Source organism: Mobula hypostoma, chromosome 3 (genome assembly GCF_963921235.1).
Source record: "Mobula hypostoma chromosome 3, sMobHyp1.1, whole genome shotgun sequence".
Taxonomy (NCBI): Eukaryota; Metazoa; Chordata; class Chondrichthyes; order Myliobatiformes; family Myliobatidae; genus Mobula; species Mobula hypostoma.
In genome coordinates this window covers 196,426,515-196,446,833 of record NC_086099.1, presented here as the reverse complement: position 1 = coordinate 196,446,833, position 20,319 = coordinate 196,426,515, and the positions used below count along the sequence as shown (strand labels likewise).

Here is a 20,319-nt window from a genome sequence, read left to right as displayed (position 1 = left end):
GTGTTTGAAATGTGACACTCGTTGTTCAAAATAATAGCAGTAGTCTGCAGCGCTTGCATAGCTTAGGCTTGGCAGCCACTTCCTCAGTCCTCTTCCTATTCCACTAATTTGACGGATGCAATTGGAAATTAGCCTAATTTGGTGTCGAACTGTGTCGCCTGTCAAAGCAACAGTCAAATGTCGTCAACAAACTGTTCAATGAAGCGATCAACCTGTGCATCATCTAATAAAGATGCGAATAACAAATTGTCGTGTGCCTGAAAACAAGGTGGTGCGGGGGGTATGTTCTCTTTGTACTCACCGACACTCCCCATACATCCTCCACAATAAAGACCAATTCACCTGGCACCCCACCCCAACTTGCAAGTATATACAAGGTAATTTGGTGTTCTAGGGCACCTGCTCCCCAAGCAGGTGAGGCAAAAACCCTCTCCCCCGCCAGGAGCTCCTTGCTCCTGCCAGCACCCCTCTCTTCCACCCCCTCCCTTGTTGTCACATAATAACCTTTGGCTCACATGCAGTTTGGAGATAACTTTACTGCCAGCTGATGCAGGGGGCTGGATTAGGGTAAGCACAAGATCCTACAGGGTTTGAGAGATGATATTGAAGTTGTGCATCAGGGTAAGTATGAGCCAGTGCAGATTAATGTGCACAATGCTGGCATTTGAACAGAATCTTATGGTATGAGTTGAGGTGTAAGTGTTTTTGAAAGACTCAGTGTAGATTCTTGATCCTGTTTGACAAACTTATTGGAGTTCCTTGAAGAATATTGAGTGCTGTGTTTAGAGAGGAACAAATGGATGTTGTATGCTTGGATTTCCAGAAGGCATTTAATAAGGTGCTGCATAAAGGACTTAACCATAATATAAGGTTGCAAGGAGTTGGGGGTAATCTATTTGCGTTGAGAGGATTGATTAACTAATAGAAGGCAGAGAGTTGGGATGAATCAGTGTTTTCTGCTTGGCAGTCAGTATTGAGGTAGAGGAGATGAGGGCAGGGCTTGGTACTGGGCCTGCATCTGTTCACAATATAAATTCGAGATTTGGAAGAGGGGACCAAGTGTACCATATCTAACGCTGACGACACTCAATTGAGTGGGAAAGCAGAGAATATGGAGAGTCTGCTGAGACAAATGGATAGGTTAAGTGAATGGGCAGCGGTCTGCCAGATGGAGTGCAACATTGGTAAATGCAAGGTCATTCATTTGAAATGAAAAGTTGATCAGATTACGATTTAAATGGTGAAAGGTTGCAGCATGCTGTTGTGCAGAGGGACTTGGGACCGCTTGTGAATGAGTTGCAAAAGGTTGGTTTGCAGATTCAGCAGGTCATCAAGAAGGCAGATGGAATGTTGGCCTTCATTGCTCGAGGAATTAAATTTAAGAGCAGAGAGGCTATGCTGCAACTGAACAGGGTACTGGTGAGATCACACCTTACTTTGAGACTGTCTTTGGAGGCAGTGCAGAGTTGGTTCACCGGGCTGATTCCAAAGATAAGGTTATCAATCTGTGAGGCGAGATTAAGTCAGCTGGGACTTTACTTGCTGGAATTCAGGAGAATGAGGGAGGGGGTCTTATTGAAACATAAAAATTTCTCAAACCAATAGATAAGATAGAGGCAGGAAAGTGAGACTAGAACAAGGGGGCATAACTTCAAGATCTGGAGGAATAAATTTAGAATGGAGATGGGGAGAACCTGCTTTTCCCAGATTAGTGAATCTGTGAAATTTTAAAACACATTTGAATTTTTGCATAGCAGGGAGATTAGGGTCATAGGAAAAATGCAGATAGGTGGAGTTGAGTCCATGGCCAATTCAGCCATAGTCTTAGTGAATGGTGGAGCAGACTTGACAGGCCACATGGCATACTCAAGATCCTATTTCTTCTGTTCCTGTAATGGGCATGCATGTATCCGAAAATGTTATCATCGATGTGCGTATATGTTGCCAGATGCCACCTTGAGATTCATTTTGTTGCAGACATTTACAGGAAAAAAAACCATCGCATTTTATGGAAAAATATACATAAAAACTGACAAACAACCAATGTGCAAAAGAAGGTTCACTGTGTAAGTAAAAATAATGCTGTCAGCACAAGTTGTAAAAAGTCCTTGAAAGTGAGTGTGTTGGTCGTAGTGTCAATTCAGAGCAATGGTGAATGAAGTTATCCGCACTGGTTCAGGAGTCTAATAATTGTAGGCAAATAACTGCTCCTGAGCCAAGTGGTATGAGATCTTAGGCGGTTGCCTCCTGCCTGACGGTAGAAGTGAGAAGAGGGTCTCTGCCATTCCTTTTGATTCATGAGTTGTGTAGAGAGGGAGAGCCTGTTGCATGGGCAACAGCTTGCTCTCCATATTGTACTGTCCTGGCTTGCGTATCACTCACACAGCTAGGATGTATTATCCATGCTTGACCCCGACTAACAGAGGGTCTTGATTCTCTTTGATTGAAGAGCCTGTTGTATCTGCCCAGCTGGGCTTCTGAGAGAGACCAGTGCTGTAGTTAGTGCAGTGCTTCTTTATAATATGGACCATTAACTTGAAATGAGTGTTATTTTATCAACTTATTTTTAATACTTGAACTAATATCAACTATTTTTAACCCTGCAGCTAGTTATTTTTAATGTCTCAAATAAACTGTGTGTAAAACAAAAAAAAGTCTGCAGATGTTGTAAATGTTGAAATAAATATGGTCATATCACGTCTTATCCCCACACCTTATGTCTGATCTGTTGCATATCTCCAGCATTTTCTGTTTTTGGATGTAATTTCGAGGCAGTCCTTAATTGCCGCACTGCTATCTTTGCAATTTGTTTTTGAATCAAGATGATGCTTGTCTTGCTTTAGTTTATTCAAGTTGAAATTTTAAAAAAACTGCTCCTGACCCCACTGAAGTCTCTCTTCTGGGTATTCTCTGTACACACTTCAGCAGTGAAAATTCCATTTTGTGTGTGTGTGTTGTGAAGTCTGACTGATCACATGTTTGGTGATGATGATGAAAGAGAAAAGAACAACATACTTTGCGGACTGATAAATGAGATCAAAGCAAGTATTCTGGGAGTGGGGGGAAACACTGATGATCACCTAACTGGAAGACCACTCAGGCTTGTAGATGGTAAACCATTCTGCTGAAAATATTTAATGGCTTTTTCTTGACCTGTGAAGGTAATATAGTTTTATGTGGTGAATGTGGACTGTTGTTGATTAGATAATCTGACTAGAAAAATTTTGCTACCGTTAAAATGTTTCTTTGAATCTGGCCTGGAGCTTGTGAAAGTCTAATCAGACCACCCATGAGTACCTGGGTTTAGCTGCAGTTCCTTGGCACTTGTAAGATGCCAGCTGTTAAGATTTCAGTGATGTATTCCACAGTTGCAGGCAAAGTAATTTGATGTGATAAAATTTTAAAATATGTGAATCTCCTGCCAAATGCAGCAACAGCTTTGAAATTTGGAAAGCTGACTTGTGAACAAACTGTGATCGCAAGATCCAGTGAGTGCCAGCTTTAGGAAGCACCTGTCAGTGAGTTATAGCGACCAGGTACCACATGTGTCTGGAGTTACTCATGTGATCCATTCTCTTGAAAGGCACTAACTTTAACTTTGTTCAATATCAATTTGTGCTTGCAGGCAACTTATTATTCTAAAGAACTATAACAAAGGAAATAATAAATGCTAATTTTGTACTTTACAGTAAAATGGGTCACGAGAAGAGATCCCACTACCAGTCACATTTCCCTCTCTTCTCCTTTCTGCTTTTCTGTGGGATGACTCACTTAATTAATTACTGATGTGCTCTTCAATCTCCAACTACCCTTCCCAGTCCCATGGCACCTATCCAGTCAGCTCTTCCTTTCATGCTATCAGGGGACCTATTAATCATTCCAGGTGAAGCCGTGACTGACTTTCACTTCTCCCAATTGAATGTACTGTGTTTGATGTTCACAGTGCTGTCTCCCGTACATTGGAGGATTTGCTTCGCAGAGCACCTGTGCACATTTGGCAATCCTTCTATTTCCCTGCCATTTTAATTTTCCAACCCAGTCTTACTCTACCCTTTCTGTATGCAGACCTCTGGACTGTTACACCAAGGTCAGTGCAAGCTCAGTCTGGACACGCTGCAGTTAGTAAGATTTAGCATTGAATTCTCCATTTTCAGGTAACTTGCTCTTTGTGTTTGTTATCAGAGCTGGCCATTTGTGCTTGCTATTCTTCTCTGTAGATGCTGCCTGACTGGCTGAGTTTCTCCAGCATTTTCTGTGTGTTGCTCTAGATTTCCAGCATATACAGAATCTCTTGCGTTCATTCTTCGCCCTTACTTTTTCTTTTGTAAGTATATTTGGGCCTGTTCAACACATCCCAGTAGGCCAGTTTTTGCATTAGCAAGATTTCATACCTTTAACAACTCAAACAAACAGAGGAGTTTAATTGTCCATGTAATAGTTATCCAGTATTTTTACCCTTGTACGGATGTGACCTTTGTTGTACCCATTGCTCTTTTTGTGTAATTTGTACCAATTGGCTTTCTGTCCGTCTTAGTTCTCATTGGATCTGTGACTTCAACAGGTTCTCTTTCCACAGATGCTGCCTAACTGGCTCAGATCTTCCAGCATTTCTGTATTTATTGTAGATTTCAGCATCTGCACTAAAGTTGACCTTATTGGGCTAATTCATTTTTTAAAATTTTAGACCACTGCTGAAGCAGAGTCTGCAACATAGGAGGAGTTAGGACTATTCAGATTTTGAGGAGATTTGATATGTCACCAAGTATCTCTCAATGAACCGTAGAGTGCATTCTGACTAGTTGCATCAACTCTTGGTGGGGCACAGGATCATAAGAGGGTTCATAGGGTTGCAGGCTCAGCCAGCTCCATCAAGGGCTCAAGCCTCCCCCCCACAATCCAGGACATCTTCAATAGCCGGTGCCACAAGAAGGTGGCATTCATCATTTGGGACTCAAAGAAGGTCACGTTACTGCTGTCAAAGAGAAAGAACAGAAGGCTGAAGTCTCTCACCCAGCATTTTAGGAATAGCTTCTTCCCCTCTGCCATCAGAATTCTGAATGGTCTGTGAACACCACTTTACATTCCTCTTTTGAACTATTTATTTGTGTTTCTTTGTTTTGTTTTGCCTGCACTGTACTGCTACCATAAAACAATGAATTTCAAGACTGATGTCATTGACTATAAATCTGATTCTGCTCCTGATGCTGATTTGGAATTTGAAACTGAAAACTATCATGAGCAACAAATGATATTGAACAGAAAAGGAGAAGGGCAGGAGTGGGATTCGCATGGCACAAAGTGCTACTATAAATGTGTTCATCAGTCTACATTGCTCCCTATTTCAAGCATTGCAATCACTCCAAAGGAAAATCTGTTCCAATGTATGTTAAGTTTGCACAAATGTCAGAAGACGATTTGCAGAATATCAAACAAAAGAAACCGAGTACATAATAATTAGAGCCATGTGACCAGAGGCCAGATGGCCAAAACTGTGTGGTTAAAAAAGGTAAGCTTTAAGCAATCTTTAAAGATGAAAAAGGTGTGGTTGAGGGTTCCAAGCCAATAATTCCAGAGACTTGAGCCTAAGTCCTGGGCAGCATGCTCATCAGAGGTGGAGAAATTAGACTCAGTTTGTGTAAGAAGCCAGAGGTGATAAGTAATGATTTTTTAAAGCATTAAGCTGGATCTCCATGAATATCATATAATTTTATTTGTATCTTCAACCCTTTCTCTCTGTGCAAATTTTGAGCTTAGCTTTGAGCCCGGACTCAGTGGATTTTGGTTGAGTTTATTCAGTTTAAACTTCCTACCTACGTAAAGTCATTTTCAGATTATCTCTGGGCCTGAACTTGTTGGAGTTTAGAAGAATGGGGGGCGGTGGGTGTAGATCTTATTGAAACCTATTGAATCTTGAAAGGCCCAGATAGAATGAATGTGGAGAGGGAGTGAGGGAAGTCTCAGACCAGATACCATAGCCTCAGAATACAAGGATGTCCCTTTAGAACAGATATGAGGAGGAATTTCTTTAGCCAGAGGGTGGTGAATCTGTGGAATTCATTGCCACAGATGGCTGTGGGGCTAAGGCATTCGGTGTATTTGAGACAGGGGTTGATAGGTTCTTGATTAGTAAGGAGTCAATGGTTGCGGGGAGAAGGCAGGAGAATGGGATTGAAGACATAATAAATCAGCCAGGCTGGAATGATGGAGCAGACTTGATGGGCTGAATGTTCTATTTTTGTTCCCATGTCTTATGGAACTGAGTACAGTAACACTGTGCTAAGGATTTAATCCAGAGTCTGTATTTAAATATCTGTCTTATTCAGTAAATCTGGCAACATGTAAGCTTGTAGCAAAGGTAATAAATATGTATTGAGGTTTGCATTGTTGACGTTTTAAAAAATAAGTATCTGGTTCATTGATACACTTCAGGAAAAGAGATTGTACTATTTCCCCATGGTCCATCAGCCCTGCATTGGTTTGGTTAGGCTGCACTTGGAGTCTTATGTATAATTCTGGTTACTCCATTGCACGAAGGGAAGTGGAGGCTTTGGGTGCAAGACAGATTTACCAGGATGATGCCTTGATTAGTTTTTAACGAGTTTGTATATTCTCCCTGTGACCGCTTACATTTCTTCCAGGTGGTGTGATTTCCTCCCACAGTCCAATGATGTACCAGTTGATAACAGTAGTTATGGGAAAGATTGAAGGGAAAAAGCAAGAGGAAGGAAATGACAGATGATGGAGACAGCGGCCAGAGAACTGGAAATGAATACCAATGAATTGATCCACTTGACCCGAAACAGGAGTGTGGGCCATGGCAGTTAAAGCTCAAACTGGGCATGGCACCTGATGATGGTGATGACCAGTTGATAGGTTAATTGGTCATTGTAAATTGTCCCGTGATGAGGCTCCTCATGTAATTCAGACCATTACATGTTGCATTTAGATAGAACAAGGTAAAACAATAACAATACAGAATAGAGTGTAACAGCTGCAGTGAAAATGCAGAGCAGGTGAACAACTAGGTGCAAGATCACGAGGTAGAGTGTGAGGTCAAGAGTCTATATTTGGGATCTATTTCATGGTGTTATAATGAAGCATCCTTTGTAAACTCAGCATGAATTTTCTTTACAAAAAACATAAATTTGATAAGGACAAATCATGAAAAGGAAGGGACTGGTATTTTTATATTGTTTCCATATGAGTTGTATTGGGAAGATGGGAATAAAAGTAAAGAAGACATGTAAATGCCCAAAATCCTCAGATTTGGTTGCTTACTGAACTACACTTATATGAGTCTCAAGTCCATTCCTACAGAGTTGAATAGCTTTGGATAGCCTGCATTGTTCCTGATGAAAACAAAAACAGCTGTACTAAAGTTTCATGTTTTTAATGGTAATTCATTACCGATTTTATTGATAGACAACTCTGTTTATTTACGGTGCTACAAATATATTTCCTTCAGGGAAAATATCATCACGAAATGGTTGTGATGGTAAGTTTCTTGCATCTTTTCAATTGCTGGAGTTATGTTTGGATTTGGTGTTTTTGTCAGTACTCTTATACTTTGGTTTGAAAACTTGTACTACATTATTGAATGTGTACAGAAAAACTGGATTCTGTTTATTGGACTATTGGTTAATTCGGGCAACTGCTTATTTGAATGGGTCGGGTATGGTATAATTACAAACCCCATTTCCAGAAAAGTTGGGATATTTTCCAAAATGCAATAAAAACAAAAATCTGTGATATGTTAATTCACGTGAACCTTTATTTAACTGACAAAAGTACAAAGAAAAGATTTTCAATAGTTTTACTGACCAACTTAATTGTATTTTGTAAACATACACAAATTTAGAATTTGATGGCTGCAACACACTCAACAGAAGTTGGGACAGAGGCATGTTTACCATTGTGTTACATCACCTTTGCTTTTAATAACACTTTTTAATCATCTTGGAACTGAGGATACTAATTGTAGTAGATTTGCAATTGGAAATTTTGTCCATTCTTGCTTGATATAAGACTTCAGCTGCTCAACAGTCCGTGGTCTCCGTTGTCTGATTCTCCTCTTCATGATGCGCCATACATTTTCAATAGGAGATAGATCTGGACTGGCAGCAGGCCAGTGAAGCACACGCACTCTGTGTCTACAAAGCCACGCTGTTGTAGCCCGTGCAGAATGTGGTCTGGCATTGTCCTGCTGAAATAAGCATGGACGTCCCGGGAAGAGACGTCGCCTTGATGGCAACATATGTCTCTCTAAAATCCTAATATACGCTTCAGAGTCAATGGTACCTTCACATACATGCAACTCACCCATGCCATGGGCACTGATGCACCCCCATACTATCACAGATGCTGGCTTTTGCACCTTTCGCTGATAACAATCTGGATGGTCGTTTTCATCTTTGGCACGGAGAACTCGACGCCTGTTTTTTTTCCAAAAACTAGCTGAAATGTGGACTCATCTGACCACAGCACACAGTTCCACAGTCTTTCGGTCCATCTGAGATGAGCTCGGGCCCAGAGAACTCGCTGGCGTTTCTGCATAATGTTGATGTATGGCTTCCTCCTTGCGTAATACAATTTCAAGTTGCATTTCTGGATACAGCGACGGGCTGTGTTGAGTGACAATGGTTTTCCGAAGTACTCCTGAGCCCAAGTGGCTATAATTGTCACAGTAGCATGACGGTTTCTTAGGCAGTGTCACCTGAGGGCTCGAAGATCGTGCACATTCAACAGTGGTTTCCGACCTTGCCTTTTACGCACTGAGATGTCTCTGAATTCTCTGAGCATTATAAACTCTGGGAGTGGTGAGAAAATAAAATATTTGTAGTGTATAAAACATCAAATGCTTTTCTTGCAGATAAATTTAAGGGTGCTAGAGTCTAGAGCAGGGGTTCCCAACCTGGGGTCCATGGACCTGTCAGTTAAAGGCTCCATGGCTTAAAATGGGTTGGGAACCCCTATTCTAGAGAACTGCTGTTTGCCTGAATAGTCAAACTGAAGTATTGCAACTGCCCCCGTCTGTATGCCCACCATTAACCCAGGCAAGGTGGTGGAAAATTGATTGTGAAAACCTGTTAGTGCACCTGTCATTCAAAATGCAAACCTCTGGCCTTTTTATTCCTTTTTTTTGTTCCTGCCCAGTAGGGTCATGGAACCCAGGGTTGGAGAACAGACGTCAATGGCTTAAGTACACAAACTGTGTGTCGTTGCCCTCCATTTTGACTTTAGTTTAAAGCTTCACTTCCCACAATTGGTGTGAGGGTTAATTTGTGTTTGCTGTGTGAAATTTCCTCCTTGGACACAGTGGCTTTATTGTTGTGTATTCTGTTGACTGGCAAACAGATTTTAAAAAACTTCCTGATAAATCAGTCTCATTTACTCTGCTAAATATAATCACCAATGTTTAATATTTACTTCAAACCAAAATATGAGTCAACTTAGACCTTAATTCATGGTGGAAGAATTTGGTCTTACAATCTTGTGTTAAATTGATTCCAGCATCAGAAACAAAATTGACATGGACACTTGTAAAAAAGATGAATTTATCTCCACAAGGACAATTGAAATTAATGATGCACATTAAATATGCATATTGTGTGGTCGTACACAACATGAATATATTTCTGAGTGATTTTATTGTACTATCTTTGAATCCTTTGTTTATGTCCATGGCATTTTATTTATTGATGCCAACTACTTGTCAATTTTAGCCTTTTTCCACTCCATTTGATGTTTCAGCACTGGTAACTTTATATAGGGCCGCGATGTATGCTTTTATTTGTCTGATGAATACCTTGAAGAAGTCAGTTTACCCTTGATCTTTTAGAAATGTGATTGATCTCTCCTCAGTGATTACCAAGACTTGGTAAAGTTGTGTTCGAGCAGCTCACAGCCAGTAGTTTTCTGATAAGATTTCCCTCTGAAATAGAGTGCCTCCTGTTATTTTAATCTAATCTTTTTGTGGTCAAAAGAATTTCAGTGCACTGATAAGCTATTGGAGCTGTAACTGCTGCCGCTGATATTTTTCTTCCCATCCCTTTCAGGATCCAGGTTACTGGGTACAAGTACATCGCCTGGAGCACAGTGATGGTGGCATTTTGGATCTCGATGACATCCTCTCTGACGTTGCTGACGATAAGGACCGAGTGAGTAACAAACCAACACTTCGCATTCATAGTTTGCCACTGTGGTGCATGTTAGAAGCTTTAGGCAGCATTATGAATGTGGAAAATTCCAGAAGCATGTGATAACTTTGAAAAATAAAACAGGTTCGTTGCAAATCAGTCTGACAACTGAAGCTCATCTTTTCAAGTTGGCTCGCCAGACTTGGGAGATGTGTCCTGGAACCTGGTTTATGCTCAGTGGTCAGATTCATCCTGAAGTGCAGTTTACTTTGGTTTTGTCTGCAGTGAGGAGTTTAATCTGTTGGTGTTTATTTGAAGTACAGTTAGTGAATTGAAAATATATTAATGTGATTGACTTCCAATTCCTGTGACGCACTCTTGTCTGCATCTCGCCAGTGAAGGGGAATTCTACTGTCAGTGGCTTTTGTAATTTGGGAAGATGGGAGAAAATGAGAATAGAACACTGAAGTGTGAGTGAAAACAGAAACACTTTAAGGATGGAGCTCTCCTTATCAGTGGCAGCATCTATGGCGTAAAGCAGGCTGGGTTAAAATTTCAGTTTGACTCTCTCAACAGAGCCAAACGGTGTCTACAGAATCGAGACACCTAGTGGTGAGAAACAACATTTCAAGCCTTTCCCAGAGGTTTGTTTCCAGGCAGACTCTTTTTTGTTTTCAGCTTCTCATTTAATTTGTGGATACTCATTACAGGTAGTTGAAGGAGCATTGTGTCATGTGATGTATTGTATGAATGTGGGATTTCAAATCTTTGAACTTGCTTATAATAGTGTGGGCAGGTGAAACCGAAAATGACATTTTTTGACTCCAGATTGATTGTTACTTGGAAATGTTTTAAATTGTATTTTTTTCTCTCTCTGGAGTGAGATATCAAAAAACCAAGTTTGTCCATCATTCTCATAGCTGTTACTATTGCTTTGCCTGTGAAGTATATTTGCTTGAGAATTTTCAAGCTGTCAACTGCTCTGTTAATTTATTACTGTCCTGGGTTTATTTTAAATGTCAGGATATGTGATGGGTTCATACCATATTTTATCTGAAGTATCAATCCAACCCAGTTAGGCATTGGAACTTTTCAGAGGGGTGGATTTTGAGTGGTCTTGAGGGCTTATGGTGAAAATTGAGCCTCAGAGTGTTTGGAGTTGATCTCCTTTGAGAAAAAACATCTACTTCAATAAGATTCCAATAACACCTCTGAATGGTAATCTTTTGTAGTAATTGCTTGCTTATGCTGTCCCTCAAGGATCTTTTAATTCCTCTGTTTCCCAGTGCACTATGATGCATTATCATTGGTGATTTCAGTTGTAACATTAGCTCAATAAGTCATTGCTTCCCAAATCTCATGCTTCCTCCCCCCTAGTTCCCCAGTATTTGGTCAAGTGCCACTCTATAGATAATGAGTCTCACTACACAGGGCCAAGGAGGTAGGGAGCAGTGTAGATGTTTGCTCAGCTACAAGGCACAATGCTTCCTGACACAAAGACATGCTGACAGGATGAGGAAAATGCATTCTCACAAATATTAGCTTTGTGGTAGTCTCATTCACAGTTTTGGTTAATGATTTCATTTTGAGAATCAAGCATGCTTTTCAGATTTGCAGACAAAATCAAGTCAGTAGGGTTAGTCAAATATGAAGACAACTGACACAAGTCAGCAGAAAGATATTAATAACAGAATAGGCCCATTATTAGCAAATGAATTCAACATTATTTGATGATAGAAGTAGTGGATGGCTGCCTTATTGACTGAAAGTCTGTTATGAGTAGTTTACTTCAAGGATGGGTTTTTGAGACCTTGGTTGATTATACACGTATAAATGACTTAGAATGTCGACAGTGTGATTAAAAGGTTTTGAAGATCTGAGAGGTAAGTTTTTCATACAGCAGGTGGTGGACGTCTGGAACCAGCTGAGATAGATGAGGTATATACGATTACAGTGCTCGAGGAATTTGGACAAGTGTCTAGATGTGAAAGGCTTAGAGCAGGGGTTTCCCAACCTTTTTTATGGCATGGACCCCTGCCTTAACCGAGGGGTCTTTAGAACCCCTGGCTTGGAGGAATTTGGACCTAATGCAGGCAAATGGGATTAGCATTGATAGGCATCATGGTCAGCATGGATGGAATGGGCTGAAGGAGCCCATTTCTCTGCTATACAGTTTGATGAGCATTGATAAGTGTGAGCTGTCACATTTTGATAGGGCAGTTAAAGAGGTAATGTGTTTGGAAAAGAACCAAGATGTAGAGTGATTTAGAGTGAGTGCCCTAGAGTGATATAGTTTTAGAAGCAGGCTCTTCAGGCCAACTCATTCATGCCGACCAAGTTGCTGATCTAAGTGAATCTGTGTTTGCCCCAGATCCAACTGACCTATTGACAAACATATCTAACTGTCTTCTAAATACTAATTGTACTCATCTCTACCATTTCCTCAGGCAGCTCATTCCATATACCCACCACCCCTCTTGTGTGGAAAATGTTGCTTCTCAGGTCCCCTATGGCTCCCTTGCTCCAGGGAAATGACCTTTGCAATGCTTTTCCTGATTTTATACATTTCTGTGAGATCACCCCTCAGGCTACACTCCACAGAAAAAAGCCTCAGTCAGTCAATCAAGTCTTTCCTTGTAACTCAGACCCTTCAGTCTCCGTAACATCCATGTGAATCTTTTCTGCTCCCTTTCCATCCTTCATCTTGAGCTGCGTGCAGTACTCTCCAATACCTTTATAACATCCAGTTGCAACTTGACACCCCACTCTTGTACTCACATTTTGCATAAAGATTTGGGCACAATGATCCCAGAGAAGTGGATAAGGCCAAGCAATAAATGAACATAACCAGAGACAGTTCATCTCAAATCTTTCTAGACTTTTGCTGGACTGTAATTGGAGTATTATGTGTACTGCTCCGATCACCGTACTATATATAGGACTTACTTTGGAGGAAATGCGCAAGATGTGATGTGTTTATAAGGATGATATCAGTGTTGCAAAATTATACATACTAAAAAAAAGGATGAGTAAAACTGAGTGTTGTCTCTCAGAAAGTAAAGGCTTGAAAGATGATCAAATCAAGTGCTTTATACTTATGAACCACAGAAAGACTATTTTAACTTGAATTGAAGTGTAAAATTGGAGTCTGTCAAAATAAGCTGGTAAGCATGAAGTGTAATGGGCAATTCAATAGAATGTGTTACTCAGGACAGTAAGAAAGTGGAACCTGAAGTGATCAGAAGTGGCAGAGTTAGTTTTGGTGAGGTTAAAGGGATTATTCCTGAGTGTATTTATTCTCATGCATCTGTCATTAGCCAAAACTGGCATTCATTGGGCATACCTGATTGCCTTTTGGCCATTTCAGAGTGCAGTTGAATGTTAGTTTGATGATCTGACTTTTCGATAGTTTGCAGATGGAAAGGAAGGTGATGAAGTGAAGCATAAAAAAAAGTAGGCTCAGTGTTCCATGCAAGTCTCTATCAACAGTGCCATCACCCTCTCAGATCAGATTAACTTCCACTACATTTTTGCAAATTTCATTCTCTTCATAACTTTACCTTCCTATAAGCATGCATTCTTTTTATATTTGTATCTGGGAGCAGAATGTCCTTCTCATTGTCTTTAACACTTAACACCCTCCACTTGTAGCATTATATCTGCACCTGTTTATCTGTTCAAGTACTCAATCACCTGAGTCTTTCATGATTTGGCTCTGTACCCAGCTAAACCTTTTCTGTCGCGGAAAGCAGCCTCCCCTCCATGGTCTGTGTTGACACTTCTTGCTTCCTCAGTAGTGCAGCCAACACAATTAACCCATCCAGGACAATTCTCTCTTGTCCACTGCATGTTTCTGGTAACAGTAAAACTTTATTTTGCATTCTGTTACTGTTTTCGATGCACTGTTAGAATGAAGTAATCTGTGTGGATGGTTAACAAGGCAAGTTTTTCACTGTACCTTGATACATTGGAAGATAACATACCAATTTACCAAAAATTTACTTTTTGTTTTGAGCACCATGTTAGCAGAACATTTCAAGTTGGCACAATTAGAAACGTATCCAGTACCAGGTGGTGGAGCTATGCTTTTCCAGAAGTGGCCAAACCGAATTCAAGTATGTGAACATTACAATCCCCAGACAGAACAATCAGCTGGATTTCCATGATATAACATACATACATACAGAAAGATATCTTTCATCCAGGTATCATCTTTATCTTTGTGCTGGATGTATTTATGCAACACTTGGGTATATGAAGGAATCATCACAGAACACCTGCAGGCAGATATGCCGTTTCAATTGGCTCCTGGTGGCATGGACAATATGATCTGAAAGTTCCATTGTGTCGTTGTACTTTTCATCTTCTATTGAGTCATGTCCCCTTGAAATGTTTGTTTATAGATGCTCTGAAATAAAGCAGTTTTTATTGCTCTTTGTAAGTATTATCAGGGCCTTAAATGACAATATTTATGGAAGTGTAAATACAGTAGATTCTGGATAATTGGGCCATCAGTTAACCAGGCAGCTTTTTTTTTGGAAAACTTTGAAAGAACAAAACTAATTGAGGAAATAACCAGATTCCCTTAATTTTTTTGGAGCACTATGCCGCTTAATTGAGACAGGAGACTGTGGCCAAACAGTTCCAAACTAACATCAGTTGTGTGGCCATTAGCAACTACACTGTGTTTTGAGTGAGCAGTTTTTAAATTTAAATAATATCAGTTGCATGTGTTTGTCTTCGAAAAACAGTGATTTTTGTCACTGATAGTTGTCAAGAAATAAGCAGTAAGACTATTTGGAACAGTTTTGCTCACTGCAGTCAAACATTCAGGCTTGGAGGTGCCAAAAATGGCTGGGAGTGAAAATGAAATGATTTCACTTAGGAATTATGAGGAATTTGAAGGTATCAACAATCATCTTAAATGCTACAATGAAAATGAAGATTTGGAGGGTGCAATCATCAAAAGCGTTGTATGAAGGCAGATTGGGTGTCTGCACAGATTTTGTTCATTTACAGTCAATCAAAGGAACACTGTGTATACTGGATGAGTTCCTCAGTCAATAACTATTAGGAATTAATACAGTTTAAAAGTATTGTAGTAGTATTGGCAGTGTTCTATTTGGTTATGTATTTAATTTAAATATATAGCCTATTAGTCAGTAAAACAGTAGTTTGTCCTTTTTATACCTTTTTGACTTTTTCCATGAAACTTTCACTAATTGGGCAGCTGCTTAATTGGGCCAAAATGTACTGGTCCTTTCTTTCTTTCTTTTTAAATCTTTTTATTGAGTAAGTATACAAAAAAGGTAAGCCATATAAACATTAATACAATGTTAAAGTATAATAAAATTCCAAAAGATAACAATACCAAAAAGAAAATACTACAAACAATGTAATTTAAGCATAAAAAACCAAGATAACATAATAGTATACTAAATTTTATATATATCAATGGAAAAAAAAGAAAAAAAAAACCCCCAAAAAAAAACCCACCGTGCAACTAACTAAAAGCAAGACAAAGCAATGGGCTAGCTTGAAACCAAACAGAGTTAAACTTAAAATCACGTCCTCAATCCCGACCTCCATTAAAAACAGTGAAAAAAAAACAAGAAGGGTAAATATTACATTGAATGAAAATATCGAATAAAAGGTCCCCAAATCTGTTCAAATTTAAATGAAGAATCATAAAGGTTACTTCTAATTTTCTCCAAATTCAAACATAAAATCGTCTGAGAAAACCAAAAAAAGGTAGTTGGAGCATTAAGCTCTTTCCAATGTTGTAAAATACATCTTTTCGCCATTAAAGTAAGAAATGCAATCATTCTACGGGCTGAAGGGGAAAGATTACTAGAAATTTTAGGTAGTCCAAAGATAGCAGTAATAGGGTGAGGAGAGATATCTATATTTAATACCTTAGAAATAATATTGAAAATATCTCTCCAAAAAATTTCCAAAGTAGGGCAAGACCAAAACATATGAGTTAAAGAGGCTATCTGCCCCGAACATCTATCACAGAAAGGATTAATATGCGAGTAAAAACGCGCTAACTTATCTTTGGACATATGTGCTCTATGAACCACTTTAAATTGAATTAGGGAATGTTTAGCACAAATAGAGGAAGTATTAACTAATTGTAAAATCTGCCCCCAATCATCCACAGAAATGGTAAGCCCCAATTCCTGTTCCCAATCTACCCTAATCTTATCAAATGGAGCTTTCCTAAGTTTCATAATAATATTATAAATCATAGCCGATGCACCTTTCTGACATGGATTAAGGTTAATTATCGAATCTAAAATATATGTAGGAGGAAGCATTGGAAAGGAAGAAAGTATAGTACTTAGGAAATTTCTAACTTGTAAATATCTAAAAAAATGTATTCTTGATAAGTTATATTTATTAGATAATTGTTCAAAAGACATAAGGGAACCATCTAAAAATAAATCCAAAAACCGTAAAATACCCTTAGTCTTCCAAGTTTGAAAAGCGCGATCCGTAAAAGAGGGAGGAAAAAATATGTTACCTAAAATAGGAATCGCTAACCCGAATTGATTAAGATCAAAAAATTTTCTGAATTGAAACCAAATGCGCAAAGCATATTTAACTATCGGGTTAGAGACCTGCTTAAGACGTTTCGAATCAAAAGGAAGAGAGGAGCCTAAAATAGAACCAAGTGTATAACCCTGAACAGATTGTAATTCCAATGCTACCCATTTAGGAATAGATAGTATGTCCTGGTCAAGTAACCAAAATTTCATATGTCGAATATTAATAGCCCAATAATAAAATCTAAAGTTAGGTAATGCTAAACCTTCATCTCTCTTAGCTTTCTGTAAATGTATTTTACCCAGTCTCGGATTCTTATTCTGCCAAATAAATGAAGAAATTTTAGAGTCAACTTTATCAAAAAAAGATTTAGGAACGAAAATTGGTAATGCCTGAAACACATATAAAAATTTTGGCAAAAAAAACATCTTAACTGCATTAATACGACCAATCAAAGTTAAATATAAGGGAAACCATTTAGATGAAAGTTGAGTAATATGGTCTATTAATGGTAAAAAGTTAGTCTTAAATAAATCTTTGTATTTACAAGTAATTTTAATCCCAAGATATGAAAAGTAATTATTAATCAATTTAAATGGAAATTTATAATATAAGGGAAGATGTTTATTAATCGGAAAAAGTTCACTCTTACTAAGATTTAATTTATAACCTGAGAAAAGACCAAATTGTGCTAATAACTCTAAAACAGCAGGAATGGATCTCTCAGGATTAGAAATATATAAAAGTAAATCATCAGCATAGAGTGATAATTTATGGGACTTTAATCCCCGAGTTATCCCAGTAATATTTGAAGATTCTCGAATAGCAATTGCAAGAGGTTCTAATGCAATATCAAATAATAGGGGACTAAGAGGACAGCCTTGTCGAGTACCACGAAAGAGAGGAAAAAAAGGTGAGTTTAAAGAGTTAGTACGAACCGAGGCTACAGGGGAGTGATATAACAGTTTAATCCAGGATTTAAATTTCAAGCTAAAATTAAACATTTCAAGCACCTTAAATAAATAAGGCCATTCTACTCTATCAAAAGCTTTCTCGGCATCTAAAGAAATAACACACTCAGGAACATTTTGTGAGGGAGTATAAACGATATTTAACAATGTACGAATATTATAAAAAGAGTAACGACCTTTAATAAAACCCGTTTGGTCTTCCGAAATAATAGAAGGAAGTACTTTTTCTAGTCTATTTGCTAATAACTTAGAAAAAACTTTAGAATCAACATTTAATAAAGATATTGGTCTATAAGATGCACATTGAGCAGGGTCTTTATCCTTCTTTAGTATTAGAGAAATTGATGCTCTATTAAAAGATTCAGGAAGTTTACCAAGTTTCAAAGAAGCCTCAAAAACCTTACAGAGCCAAGGAATCAATAAAGAAGCAAAACATTTATAAAATTCAACGGTAAACCCATCAGGGCCAGGAGCTTTCCCCAGATTCATAGAAAAAATAACATTCTTAATCTCATCCATTGTAATGGAAGTATCTAATAAAGAAGACATATCCTGTGAAATCTGAGGGAAGTCTAACTTATCTAAAAAATCATTCATATATTTAGAATCTCGAGGAGACTCTGATTGATATAAAGAAGAATAAAAATCACAAAAGGTTTGATTAATCCCCACATGATCCAATATCAATCGATCATTTTGGTTATAAATCTGATTGATTTGAGATTTAACATAATTAGATTTCAATTGATTAGCCAGCAGCTTGCCAATTTTGTCACTGTGAACATAAAAGTCACTTCTTGTTTTCTTTAATTGGTTTACAATCGAGGATGAGAGTAATAAACTGTGTTCCATTTGAAGTTCAGTTCTTTGTTTGTATAACTCCTCAGAAGGAGCCATAACATATTTCTTATCAATTTCTTTAATCTTGTCCACAATTGCCATCTCCTCCTGCTTCTGTTTCTTCCTCAAAGCAACAGAATACGAAATAATCTGACTCCGAATATAGGCTTTAAAAGTGTCCCAAAGAGTGTTAACCGAAATATCTTCTGTATGGTTAATTGTAAAAAAAAGCTCAATCTGTTCATTCATAAAATTAACAAAGTCCGAGTCCTGAAGCAACAGCGAATTAAAACGCCATTGTCTATTATTTGGTATATTGGCCATAATTTTAATAGAAAGCTTAAGTGGAGCATGATCCGAAATGGTTATAGAATCATAATCACATTTAATCACTGAGGGAATAAGACGAGAATCAATGAAAAAATAATCAATTCTTGAATAGGAATGATGAACATGTGAAAAGAAGGAAAAGTCTTTTTCCTGAGGATGCAGAAAACGCCAAATGTCCGTCGACCCAGAATCAGAAAGGAAAAAATTAATCAGATTTGCAGATTTATTAGGTAAAGTCCGTAAAGGAGCCGAACGGTCCAGAGCTGGAGACAAACAGGTATTAAGATCGCCGCCCCAAATCAATGAAAACTCGTTCAAATTCGGAAACTGATCAAACAATGATTTATAAAATTCCGGACAATCCATATTAGGAGCATAAACATTAACCAAAACTACTTTTTTATTAAATAGTAAACCACTAACCAATAAAAATCTACCATTCGGATCAGAGATAATATCCTGTTGTATAAAAGTAACTGAGGAATCTATAAAAATAGAGACGCCTCGAATCTTAGCATTGGAGTTTGAATGAAATTGTTGTCCCTTCCAGAATTTGAAAAAACGTAGTCTGTCCCCCCTCCGTACATGGGTCTCTTGTAAAAATAAAATTTGTGCTTTAAGTCTCCGGAACACTTTAAAAACTTTTTTCCTTTTAATAGGATGATTAAGACCATTAGTATTCCAGGAGACAAAATTAATAATAGACTCCATAAATCCTAAAGTCAACCGACAACAAGGAGGATTGACAATAGGCGCGACCCACAAACCCGGAGAGGAAACAGAACATACAAAAGATACCGGGAAAAAGGACGCAACCAGTACTTCAATAATGTATATAGCCCAAAGAGAAACAAACTAAAACGTGAAGCCCCTCCCACCACCCCCCACCCCAAGACCCCAAGGCAAAATCTAAAGCAGACCCGCCAGAAAGAAGCAAGCGCTAAAACTACCCCCATGTCTTCCGGTATACGCTCCCTAAAAAAAAAGGTATAAATATGAAAAAGATCAGCTAATTGTAAAACAGTAAAAAAGTAAAAAAAAGTTAGCTCAATTAAAATACACACAAAACAGAACAAAAGCCGGAAAATATATATTAAAAAAAACCACAATAAACCTCAAACCCATGAATAGACACAGCAACAAGAAAAAATAGGATTATTGACATAAAGTGGTTATAAAAAGCAAAACAGAATAAAATTTAAAAAAAAACTACAAAATTTAAGGCCACACAGGAAATACGTAAGATGACAAAAGGGAAGTAACCACCCAGAATCCCCTGGGAAAAGAAAGAAATGACGCAGTTAAAAAGAAAGTTTAGCAACCATATTAAGAAATCAAAAGTAAACTTTTCTGCCCAGATAGGGCACGAAAAAGTTAAAACCAACCAATTCACCGCCTCCGATCAACGGAGATAATTAAAAAAAGGCAATTAAGATGTTGAAGATGAAAGTTGATCCAGATAACTCTGGGCATCCGATGGAGAATCAAAAAAA

The 20,319-nt window shown here is 38.3% G+C and overlaps 1 protein-coding gene across 5 annotated transcripts in view; it reads left to right on the top strand.

The window, feature by feature from the left end:
- The window catches only part of pard3aa (par-3 family cell polarity regulator alpha, a), an 883,471-nt gene that overhangs the window by 165,292 nt on the left and 697,860 nt on the right, over window positions 1-20,319 (top strand). For all 5 annotated transcript variants that reach the window (XM_063044362.1, XM_063044364.1, XM_063044363.1 and 2 more), the window contains exon 2: window positions 10,056-10,157. In XM_063044362.1, coding sequence (XP_062900432.1) covers window positions 10,056-10,157 — 102 coding nt within the window. The remainder of the gene's footprint in view (window positions 1-10,055; window positions 10,158-20,319) is intronic.